At 43.7% G+C, this 12911-nt stretch overlaps 1 protein-coding gene across 1 annotated transcript in view; it reads right to left on the bottom strand.

The window, feature by feature from the left end:
* CDC7 (cell division cycle 7) overlaps positions 1-12911 on the bottom strand; it is an 83042-nt gene that overhangs the window by 21455 nt on the left and 48676 nt on the right. The window contains exons 9-10 of the mRNA XM_069737553.1: positions 9961-10043; positions 3903-4052 (exon numbers count right to left, since the gene is read on the bottom strand). Coding sequence (XP_069593654.1) covers positions 3903-4052; positions 9961-10043 — 233 coding nt within the window. The remainder of the gene's footprint in view (positions 1-3902; positions 4053-9960; positions 10044-12911) is intronic.

Here is a 12911-nt window from a genome sequence, read left to right as displayed (position 1 = left end):
ACGCCACTACTGTTGTGTTGTCTGTCTGGATTCTTACATGTGAATCCTGCAGAGATGGAAGCAACCTGAGTAAGGCTTTCTTTACTGCCGTGAGCTCCTTCCAGTTTGAGGACTCTTGAGCCTCTAAGAGAGACCATTGCCCTTGAGTCCAGACATCTCCTATGTGAGCTCCCCAACCTATAGGACTGGCATCGGTTGTGACCGTGTTGTCTGGTACTATACTCCAGCGTACTCCTTTTCCTAAATGTCTTCTGTTCAACCACCATCTCAGACTGTGTAGAGTGGCGGTGGACAGCCTGAGTCTTCCGCCTAATTGCCCTTGAAGACTCCTTTCTGTATCCAAGACTTGGGCCTGCAACACTCGAGTGTGGAATTGAGCCCACTGGACGGCTGGTATGCAGGACGTTAGGGATCCCAGAAGGGACATAGCGTCTCTTAAAGTCAGATCTGGCTTCTTTGTTACCGTACTGACTTTGTGCACAATCCTCTGCTTTTTCTCTTCCGGAAGGAAACACTGTTGCACTTCCGAATCCAGCAGAATCCCTAGGAAAGTCTGAGTCGTTGATGGTTCGAGTCTTGAGTTTTCCATATTGACTATCCAACCCAAGTCCTGTAAGGAAGATATTACATGATTTAGGCGAGTACTACACTGGCAAAAAGAATTTCCCACTACCAGGAAGTCATCCAAGTAGGGTATAATTAACGTATCCTGTTCTCTGACATAGGCCATTACTTCTGCCATGACTTTAGTAAACACCCTCGGTGCCATAGATAGACCAAAGGGCATTGCAGCAAACTGAAAGTGTCTGACCTGGTCGTTTAAGCGCACCGCCATTCTGAGGAATTGTTGATGACCCTGGTGAATGGGCAGATGGTAATACGCATCTTTTAAATCCAGGACTGTCATATAACATCTGGGAAAGAGAAGTTTAGTTGCCGTTTTAATAGACTCCATCTTAAAGGCATGATACTCTAGATGTTTGTTCAATCTCCGTAAATTTATGATGGTTCGAAAGGATCCATCTGGCTTGGAGATTAAAAATAAAGGGGAATAGAACCCTTTCCCCTGCTGATGTTTTGGAACCTCCACTATGACTTTCTTCCGTCTTAACATTTGGACCTCTTTTTCAAGGGCCTTTTGTTGGTCTAAGGAATCAGGGGCAGTCAAGATATAAAATTCAGAAGGTCTTTCCCGGAACTCTAATTTTAACCCTGAATTAATTATACCCAGAACCCAATTGCTCGAAGTTATTTTGGCCCACTGAGCATAGAAGTAATTTAATCTGGCCCCTACTGGAAGATCATTATTAACGATAATTCCTTCTTCTTCTTGAGGAAGATGTTGAAGCATTAAAGTCCGAACCTTTCTTTTTCGGGTCTGATGGTTCCCAATCTCGGTTTTGGTAGGGTCTTCTGTATTGGAAGCGTCTCCTGAAGGTATTCCTTAAGGTAGGATTGAAAGCTTTAGGAAAACCTTTCTTCCTATCCTCAGCCTTAGCCAGGATATCATCCAATACCGGGCCAAACAGGTACTCACCCCTACACGGTATTGTACACAGTTTAGCTTTTCGCCTGGGCATCTCCTTTCCAGGTCTTAAGCCAGAAGGCACGGCGAGCAGCATTTGAGAGACCTGCTGATCTTGCCGCCAATTTTAATGAATCCACTGATGCGTCCGCTAAATACACCACCCCTTCACGTATTTGCGAAAGGGAATTCAGCATCTTGTCTCTGGGCACCTTGGACTTCAGCTGTTCTTCCAGTTGGGATATCCACACCATGACGGATCTAGCTGTACATGTGCTAGAGATAGCAGGTTTGATCGCCCCGGCAGTTGACTCCCATGTTTTTCTCAAAAACATGTCCGCCTTCCTATCTGACGGGTCTTTCAAAAGGCCCACGTCCTCCAGCGGCAAAGTACCGGCTTTAGATGTTGACGCCACCGCTGCATCCACTTTCGGGACTTTCATCCACTCCGCCAGCTCATTGTCATCAAAGGGATACCTTCTTTTGGCTGATGACGGAAGGAAACCTTTGTCTTGCTTATCCCATTCTCTCTTTATAAGAGTCTTGACCGTATCCACCACCGGAAAAGCCTTACGACTCCTCTGGCACAAGCCCGCAAACATTATGTCCTGTGCGGACCTTGGTTCTTTGCTCTCTGCAACACCCATGGTAGCTCGGACTCCTTTAACTAACATGTCCATGTTGTCTACCGAGAAACAAGGCCTTCCCTCTTCATCTGAGGAGGATGGGGATGAAGATCTGGAACATTCCCCTTCTTGCAGGGACAGACTAGATCCTGGCGATATGTCCCTGCTCGACCTTTCCTGGCGGCTGCCTCTAAGGGAATAGCTTATTTCCTCCCTGATGACCGCTCTAAGGTCTGATGACCGAAGGGGAGCTTCCTCTTCTAAGGTCTGAGATATGCAAGCCTGACACAGCCTTTTGGTGTAACTGTCAGGCATTGGAGTCATGCATAGAGCACATTGCTTGTGCTTAGATTTAGTGGTATTTTTCCCCTAAAACAAAGCACAAATAACAGACCATATCAGCACCAGGTGTCTGATTTAACACTCACCATAAGGCTGATCCTGTGAATACCGGTTCTAGAGGAGTAGGATCCAAATGTGACGCTGAGGCGCTTGCACGCTGCTGCCCCCGTACCACGCTGCTGCTGCTTCTCCCTGAGCGACTACCATTCTTACTGCGCTGTTCCGTTCCCTCTCCATGAGGGTGCTCGGCGTCCCCTACTGAGGACATGGTTGCGCGCCTCCTGCCATCAGCGTCGCTCTTTTACAGCGCTGCAGCGCTCCTCACCCGGCTTACCCCGGAAGCGTATCAACTACTTCCGGGTTCACCAGCGCCGGTGTGGACGCTGCACACCGCGCTTCACCGCGGACCAGGACGGCACTGCCCGCCTCACGGCCAGACGAGGGGGGGTCTGCACGCAGGACACCCCCGACACTGCTTCCGAGCCCCCGATTCCGCCGTTCCTAACAGACACCGCGCGGAGGCATGGAGGCCCGGGTAAGACTGCTGCTGCAGGCTCCCGCCGTCCGGACAGGAACCCAAACTGGAGTGGTGAGGGGGACCGCCCCTTTAAATTCTGTAGGTTCCTGTCTGGAAGGTGGGCGGATCCCCTCTCTCGTAGGGGTGCTGTCGTGGGGATAGGAAAAAATGGGCTGAAAATCTCGGCTTATACTCAAGTATATGCGGTATATTAGGAAGATGAGTCGCAGCCAGAAGTCATCCTTCCTGCACATTTACCATTACAGAACTTTAACATTAATAAGAACAAAGACAAAATGACTTTAGTCGTTAGCGCCCATTCGACGACAGTTTTTCAGGTACAAGTGCCATCTGCATTTGTCACCTTTACCTATTATAGCATATGGGGCTGCTCACTTGTCTCTGTATCGTAGTGGACTGACTGGGCCACACAAAATCATGAAGAAATGTCCGATTTTGAATAAAGTCTCAGATCAAGCAAATCAATGCACATTGAAAATATCAAGACAGTCAAACCCACAAATAAAAGATGCGACAGAGTTATTGTAAGGAGCGAAAAAACACCCAAAACATTGCAACAGGATTTTCTTTTAATGGCAAGCCATATATCTGCATGACTGGTTCAAGAATGCCAACATTTGTCTAAATCCACACTTATATTTTGCCTTTGTATACGTACATCTATACACACGCCACTATAGATTAGCAATTACAAAATAGTTTAATACCTCTGCACAAGACCATTACATATGTAGTGTCCCTGCTTTGTGCACTTTATATATGGGTAACAGCCGTAATCAAGACTATGTAAGAATAATGGCATTCAACGCACTGTGTAATATGGGTCAGCTTATGTGCCCGGATTAAAAGGAATCTAATTGCATATACGTACCAAATTGTTTAGCGGCTTGAACGGTCTCTCTTGATCCACGAATTGTCATGATTTGAGCCAGGGCATTCATGTCATCAGCAGCATTGAAAAAGTGATATCTTCCGCTGAGAAGGGAGAGAAAGATGATGCCTGCAGACCACATGTCGATAGCTGCAAAGAGATTGAGATATCTTTATTTTCCACTTAACAAGTACAATCTGGAAGCCAGAAACATTTAAGGTCAGAAATATTTAATGTTCTTAAGTTTATGACATACTTGAAAATATTTTACCAAACCTACAGAAACACCTCAAAGCTGAGTGCTGATTTACACATGGTGGTATAATACATGTAGGAGAGGCACCTACAGCTGATTAAGTGCTTAAAAAAAATAAAAATAAAGAAATCACTTGCAGAGCAGTCATTGGACAATGGCAGGTGCAACGCATGCCGAGAAGGAAAAGGAAGTTCCTGCAACTATAGTGCTGGGAGAATGCTGATGAAGTTACAGAGCATGACAGGTCCAGGAACTGCACGGATATGTGCAGCAGAGACGTTTTACCTTGCTGTGGGGGGACGGGGGAAAAAAATAAAAAATAAATAAAAGATTGCTTTTCTATAGGTTGTGAGAAAATATAGACAAGCTTTTAACTTTTCCTTGCAACACATTTTAATTTCTGCCCTCTGGTTTTTTCCCTCCCTTTGTCCCAAAGCCTTAACTATTTTTCAATCAATATTACCATCTGAAGGCTTGTTTTTGGTGGGATGAGTTATAGTCTGAATGACGCCATTTATTTTGCCATATTGTGCTGAAAAATTAAGAAATTTTATTCCAAGTGCAGTAAAATAAAGAAAGAAAAATGCCAATTTTTTTAAAAGTTTGTTGATATAGCATTCGTTGTGCAGTAAAAATGAGCTAGCAACATTATGCTCCAGGTCCATACGATTACAGAGATATCAAACTTGCATTTTATTTATTTTTTACATACTGAAATATTTTGTGCACATTATAAAATGTGGCTGCAGGTCCCAGAAGTGTATTTCTGTGATAAAGTCTGCCTTCTGTTTTAAAAAAAACAGCTTCACACCTGTCTCCTAATGAATGGGCCCAGAGCTCAGTACCATACAAAACCTGAAGACAGGTGTGGCACTGTTCTAGGAAGGAAGTACTCAGTCATGTTATCCAAATTCTGGACAAACCTTTTAAACTGTTTATTACAGGTTTGTTCTTTCACAACTGTTCAATAATTTTATTATTTTTATTAGTTTAACATTTTAGGACAATTAGCTATTCACATGACCGTGAGTGCAGCACCACTAAACAATTCTTGTGTTTTTTCCTGGAACAAGATGAAGAGGTTAAACGTTTCCATAAGGAGCCCAAATAGCAAATTATTCCAACCAGTTCTCAAGTGATGCATGTCAGCTTTTCCCTGCTTGTGTATATGAGCAAATATTGTATTAATTACAAACTGTTGGAGGACAAGAATATTGCTGCATCTTTCAAAACGAGCTAATTTATTACTATTAGTCATGAACGAGTATTTTTTAGTGCTCGGAGATTTAGTTTTTATTGCGGCAGCTGAATGATTTACATCTGTTAGCCAGCATAAGTACATGTGGGGATTCCCTAACAACCAGGCAACCCCCACATGTACTTATGCTGGCTAACAGATGTAAATCATTCAGCTGCGGCAAGAAAAACAAACTCCGAGCACTAAAAAATACTCGAAGGACCCCCGAGCATGCTCGAGAAATCTCGAGTAACGAGTATATTCGCTTATCACTAATTACTATGACAGAGATCTTTTAATTGTCTTTTGGGACTAAAGTTGGAATTTATACTAATGCACCGAGGACATCTTAGGCTACATTCACATTAGCGTTTTGCGGTGCTGCGTCGGCGTCGCAACGCACAACGCATGCAAAAACGCAGCTTTTTGTGATGCATGCGTTCATTTTTTCATGATTTTTGGCGCAGAAAAAACTGCATCATGCAGCGTTTTCTGTTGCGCAAAAAAACCCATGCGTCACAAAACGCAAGACAACGCATGTCCATGCGCCCCCCATGTTAAATATAGGGGCGCATGCATCGCCGCGGCTGCGCCCGACGCAGCCCCGCAAAACGCTAATGTGAACGTAGCCTTATTGCACTGCCATCTCTCACATTCTCCACCAAGGTGCTTAACGCTTACAATCTCTCCTTCTTCCATATCTATTCTTAGACAATTTTGGATTGTTAGAGAGACTTACATTTTGCCAAAGACTCACAAGAAAGCATTACCCATTAGGTCCCCTGCTATAACCAAAAACATCTGGTCACAAAAGTGATAGCAGGTGACAAAAATCTTGTCCAGCAATACCTCAAAGGACATGTTAGTTGCAGCAAATCCGAGCATTTGCAGCGGAGGATCAAAAAAGTATGAATACAGCAAGTAAGCAAAAAAGATCAGAAGTCTTGGTTGAAAGCCAGTAATAGTCTATGTTCACAAGTGGTGAGTTTTGCAGCGGTTTTCTTTACTGCAGGCAAAACCTATTCGCTATTAGCTCAGACATACACATAATAGACAGGTCATGTGACTTGACAGCTGCCGTATTTCCTATATGGTACATTTGTTGCTCTTGTAGTTTGCTTATTAATCAGTTTTATTTTTGAAGGATAATACCAGACTTGTGTGTGTTTTAGGGCGAGTTTCATGTGTCAAGTTGTGTGTGTTGAGTTGTGTGGCGACATGCGTGTAGCAACTTTTTGTGTGTCGAGTTGCATGTCACAGGTTAGTGTAGCAAGTTGTGTGCAGCACGTTTTGCGCATGGCGAGTTTTGTGTGTGGTTCGTTTTGAGTATGTGCAAGTTTTGTGTGAGGCAACTTTTTCATGTGTTGCAACTTTTGTGCATGTGTGCCAAATTTTCCGCGTGTGGCAAGTTTTCCATGAGGTGAGTTTTGCATGTGTGGCTAGTTTTGCGTGAGCCTAGTTTTGCATGTGGCGAGTTTTGTGCGTGGCGAGTTGAGCAGTGACTTGTGTTTCAACTTTTATGTGGCAAGGTTGGTGTATGTGTGTTGAGAGTGGTATTTTTGTTCAAGTACGTGGTAGTGTGTGTTCATATCCCCGTGTGTGGTGAGTAACCCATGTCGGGGCCCCCACTTAGCAACTGTACGGTATATACTCTTTGGTGCCATCGCTCTCATTCTTTAAGTCCCCCTTGTTCACATCTGGCAGCTGTCAATTTGCCTCCACAACACTTCCTTTCACTTTTTCCCCCATTATGTAGATGGGGCAAAATTGTTTGGTGAATTGGAAAGTGCAGGGTTAAAATGTCACCTCACAACATAGCCTATGACGCTCTCGGGGTCCAGACGTGTGACTGCGCAAAATTTAGTGGCTGTAGCTGCGACGGTGCAGATGCCAATGTGTTAACAGAGCCATAAGGTGTAATATAGCTAAGTAAAGGGTGACATTGTACAATGTATAGATTGTGGTCCATGCACATCTGGTGTGATATTATGTGCTGTAGATATCAGCCTTTTTTCCTCATACAACAGGGTTTCTAAGTATCATCATGTTTGACTCATCTATGCGTAAGCCACATCAGAAGTTTTCTTCCCATCTTTCCAAGTCTCTAATCTTGGGCATTCATACCGGTCCATACACCAACCATTTCCCCCTTTGCACTTAGATTTCTGCAGTAATTATTCTACGTACTACTATAAGAAATTAGAACAAAGGAAAAACACCATGCCAAGCAAGTATACATAACACTAAACCCTATAGTCTGTTGTCTCACCCCATTATTATAGTAAAGTCATCTCTCTCATTATCCCCTGTGAAAAAGTGCATCATGCAGAACTTTTTCTTCTGTTCTAAAAACAGACACTTAACAGAATCCAAACAGACCCCATAATAACCAATGTGGCCCTTCTACTACCGCATGTATCCGTCCTGTAAAAGATGCATTTTGCACATGAATTGTTTTCCTAAAAACATGACACAATAACACAAGTGTGAATGTAGCCTAAGGCTGGGTTCACATTGCGTTAATAGCAGCCCGTTAAACACATACGAGCATCTGCTAGCTCTATCTGCGCTAGTGGTGACAGACCCAGAAACGCTGCAGCCCGTGTCTCAGGGTCCGTCACTCAATGACAGTGCCATTGTGGGCGTGCGCTAGCGATGCGTCCGACATTGGAGTCAATGGCGGCGCTAGCGGACTGCGTTACACCGCGTTATGCCGTGGTGTAACGCAGTCCGTCTAACGGACCCAAAGACGCAATGTGAACCCAGCCTTAACGATCAGAAAAGCACAAATACTCCAAAAGTAACACTGAAGTACATGACTATTACCAACTCGCCTCTGCAACCATTTTTTTTTTCCCTCCACTTATGCCAAGAGCCATAACTTTTTTTTTTTTATTTCTCAATCAACAAAGACACACAGCGACTTGGGTTTTGTAAGACGAGTTGTAGTTGTGAAGGACACCATTCATTTTACCATATAGTCTACTGGAAAATGGGAAAAATTCCAAATGAGAAACTAAAAAAAAACCAAAAAAACAACAACCTGGAAACAGGGTTCTCCAAGCAAATTTGTTTACGCTGATAAATAAAAAAAAACATCTATGTGAGTTTACAAAGTATTAAGGAGGGGAAAAAAAAAAAAGAAAAAAAAAAGGATTTTGTTTGTGTTACCATTTTCAACTAAATGTTGCCAACATCTGAACAGGTTCCTATAACCAGCAGGCTCAGGCTAGGTTCACATTAGTGTTTAAGTCTGCAGCGCGGCGGACTTCTTTTCTTAAGCTCTGCCTACTTCCGCATGCATCCTGCATACCTATCTTTAACATTGTATACGCAGGAACATGCATTGTATGCGGATGCGTCTGTCGTTTGGACGTGTCCGCCGAACGCAAGAAAATGCGACATGTTGCGTTCGGAGGGCACTTCAAAATGATGCACGCAGACACATCCGCATACAACGCATGTCCCTGCGTACACAATGTTGAAGATAGCATGAAAAACACCAAAAAAGGACACATTCAAGAAAAAACACCAAAAACAGGCAAAGATGCTTACCTGTCTAAATAGGCCTCAATACAAATGCACAAGAAGGGTGCAGCGGACCCAAACAAAATAGCAAATGCACAGATGCAATACCTAATGAAACAGCCAGCCTTCAATAAGGGTTTGGCCGTGTGGTACACCAATGCACCAAGATAAAATACTCTGTATGTGGCGTGTTCACACAAGGAATACAAAGCATCTGGCTACAGCCTATTAATGACGCCATATGGCGGGCTGCCCAGTGCTAAAATGCATCCCGTGCGAACAGAGGCCACAGTGTACAGAACAATTTGGGCCCAGCTGCACCCTGCAAAAAATATACGTGCAAAAAAAACAACCATATAGATATATGTAAAGTATTAGTTGATATTAGGGCCATAATATGGAAGCTGGCAACCCACGCCAATGTTGAAGATGGGTATGCAGGACGCATGCGAAGTAGGCGGAGCTTAAGGACAGAAGTCCGCAGCACCACGCTGCGGACAAACGCTAATGTGAACCCGGCCTAAGACAGTTATTTGGCTGTGAATTGCCATGGCAGACATCAGGACCACACAATTATGATCTCAGGGTGCCAATGAGGACCCCCACACTCTTAACAATCAAGATGCCATAGACAATATTGACAGCAGCAAAAAACAAAAACTACTAATTGAATAGGCCTCCTGGACTCTCTTATAAAAGTCACCCAGGTCCGGACTACGTCACTGGGGAGTTACCATGGACTGTGGAAACTCTTCTTGCTCTCCTCAGCTGCCAGGTAGAGTCACAACCGCTGCTCAAGGGAAGCATCATACACTAATGCAGGGCTTCTTCTACATCACAGTAAATAGTCAATACTTGAGAATGATTACCGTACTTTGATAAGGAGTAGTCCAAGTAAAGCAGCATGCAATAATCTTACAATATACTTTTGCATCTAAAAAAAAAAAAAAAAAAACCTCGTCTAAAAGTAGGAATCTGATCAACAGTAGCAGAAAAGGATATAAAAAACCCATATAGAACTTGTATATGTAGCTTACCTGTAGTTTGATTCATGCACTTTGTTAACACTTCTGGGGCACGAAAGCCGGGTGTGCCAGCTCTTGGGGCAACTTGCCTGATTCTTAATATGAAGAGAAAAAAAAAAACTGATGTCAGGCAGAATAGTAAGAATACAACAAAAATGTGTATATTAAAGAAAAAACTGCATTCATTTTATTGCAGAGGTACTAACTATTTGAGATTTACAACAACCCCCCACATGTACAATTTATATCAATTCCTGCACCAAAGAGGTTACAACTGCATCACACCAAGGAAAGGAGAGCAAAATACATCAGCTAGACAAATGTGTAGAGTAGTGTGCCACATTGTAACAGTTCCAGTGTTTTATAGCTAGGATAGAAATGTATCCTCTTCTGAGCGCAAAGCAAGGCCAGCCATGTACTGGTATGCAGCCTGCGTGTAAACACCAGAGTCCAATCACTGTCCGCAAACATCGGAAAAATGGGGAGAAATTGAAATGCAAAAGTAGGTTTTAAGTTGTGTAACATTTTGTTTATGCGGCATCTGAGCATCATTTATAGAAATCCCCTTTACCACTTTCCCGACATGGGACGTGTATCTATGTCCCATGTTAGGTGCAGGTATGGAGTGGGTTCAGGAGCTTTCCAAACTCTTACAGCAACATTTAAAAGGGATATCCGAGACTAGGAGAAAAAAAAAAGAAAAAAGTGCCTAAGCACTAACAAAAATGAAATTGCTAACCGAGGCCGGGTTCATGTTTGCGTATCTGTGCGCAGCGTTTGATCCGCATGCGTCCATATCTTTAACATGGTGTACGCTGGTACTGGCCTTTTCATGCGGATGCGTATGCATACATCATTTCGCTGTGTGCGGCGATGTCCGGTGAACACAACATGTTGCATTTTTTGAGGCGTCAATTATGCACAACCATGCTCATGACTGCGGATTGAGTGCGTAAAAAAAACGCATTACTGTCTATGGGAACGCATTGGTACGCAAGGACATGCGTTCGATTCGCTTGCGTACTTCGGACTGCGCATGTCCAGGAACTGTTTTGAGACACGCTCTCCTGGGAATATCAAATGCATGCGCATAAATAATGCAGCTTTTTTGCTGTAATTCGAAAGCTGATGCCTGAGGCAACTATTTGCCTATTGTACCCGGCGCCGCTCATTAACCGCTCCTGCTGGAGATTCAGCTGCTCTTTGTCAACAGAGAAAAAAGATGTCTCTTCCTTTTGACAGGGCAGGAGTAATGGTGTCATGCTGATTGACAGCCGGCTTCCTCCAATAAGGAAGTGGGGAGCCTGCTGTCAATCAGTATAACACCAGTAGTTTCGCCCTGTCAACAGGAAAAGAAACTGCTGCTCTGTTGACGTAACATCAGCAGAAGTCTGTAACCGCTCAGCGCCAGTGCTCAACAGGCAGGTAGGTAACAACTACATGCCAATTAATGCTTAGGCACTTTTTTTTTTTTTTAAAGTCCCGGATATCCCCTTTAAGTAGTGCAGCCCAGGAGGGATGTCAGCTCAAAGCCTAAATCCCCCTCTTAAAGTGATCAAGGGGTGCCAATGTACTGCCATGGTTTGTCCTAGGTATTACTAATGTGCACAGGCCTAGTAAACCATGAAGGTTTTTATTAACCCCTATCTGACCTCGGACGGGATAGTACGTCCGAGGTCAGATCCCCTGCTTTGATGCAGGGCTCCGCGGTGAGCCCGCATCAAAGCCGGGGCATGTCAGCTGTTTTGAACAGCTGACATGTGCCCGTAATAGGCGCGGGCAGAATCGCGATCTGCCCGCACCTATTAACTAGTTAAATGCCGCTGTCAATCGCAGACAGCGGCATTTAACTACCGCTTCCGGCCGGGCAGCCGGAAATGACGTCATCGCCGACCCCAGTCACATGATCGGGGGTCGGCGATGCGTCAGGATGGTGACCATAGAAGTCCTAGAGACCTCTATGGTTACTGATCACCGGTGGCTGTGAGCGCCACCCTGTGGTCGGCGCTACAGCACACCTCCATTTCTGCTACATAGCAGCGATCAGCAGATCGCTGCTATGTAGCAGAGGCAATCGCGTTGTGCCTGTTTCTAGCCTCCCACGGAGGCTATTGAAGCATGGCAAAAGTAAAAAAAAAAAAAGTTAAAAAAAGTGAAAAAAAAAAAAAAAAAAAAATATAAAAGTTTAAATCACCCCCCTTTCGCCCCAATCAAAATAAATCAATAAAAAAAAAAAAAAAATCAAATCTACACATATTTGGTATCGCCGCGCTCAGAATCGCCCGATCTATCAATTAAAAAAAAGCATTAACCTGATCGCTAAACGGCGTAGCGAGAAAAAAATTAGAAACGGCAGAACTACGTTTTTTAGGTCGCCGCGACATTGCATTAAAATGCAATAACGGGTGATCAAAAGAACGTATCTGCACCAAAATGCTATCATTAAAAACGCCAGCTCGGCACGCAAAAAATAAGCCCTCAACCGACCCCAGATCACGAAAAATGGAGACGCTACGAGTATCGGAAAATGGCGCAATTTTTTTTTTTTTTAGCAAAGTTTGGAATTTTTTTTCACCACTTAGATAAAAAATAACCTAGACATGTTAGGTGTCTATGAACTCGTACTGACCTGGAGAATCATAATGGCAGGTTAGTTTTAGCATATAGTGTACCTAGCAAAAAAGCCAAACAAAAAACAAGTGTGGGTTTGCACTTTTTTTGCAATTTCACCGCACTTGGAATTTTTTCCCCGTTTTCTAGTACACGACATGCTAAAACCAATGATGTCGTTAAAGTAAAACTAGTCCCGCAAAAAATAAGCCCTCACATGGCCAAATTGACGGAAAAATAAAAAAGTTATGGCTCTGGGAAGGAGGGGAGTGAAAAACGAACACGGAAAAACGAAAAATCCCAAGGTCATGAAGGGGTTAAGCAACTGCAAGCGAAGATCTTGGAAACCATGA

Source organism: Ranitomeya imitator, chromosome 8 (genome assembly GCF_032444005.1).
Source record: "Ranitomeya imitator isolate aRanImi1 chromosome 8, aRanImi1.pri, whole genome shotgun sequence".
NCBI classification, from domain to species: Eukaryota; Metazoa; Chordata; class Amphibia; order Anura; family Dendrobatidae; genus Ranitomeya; species Ranitomeya imitator.
Note: the sequence above shows the minus strand (reverse complement) of the source record. Positions and strands in the feature narration are given on the sequence as shown.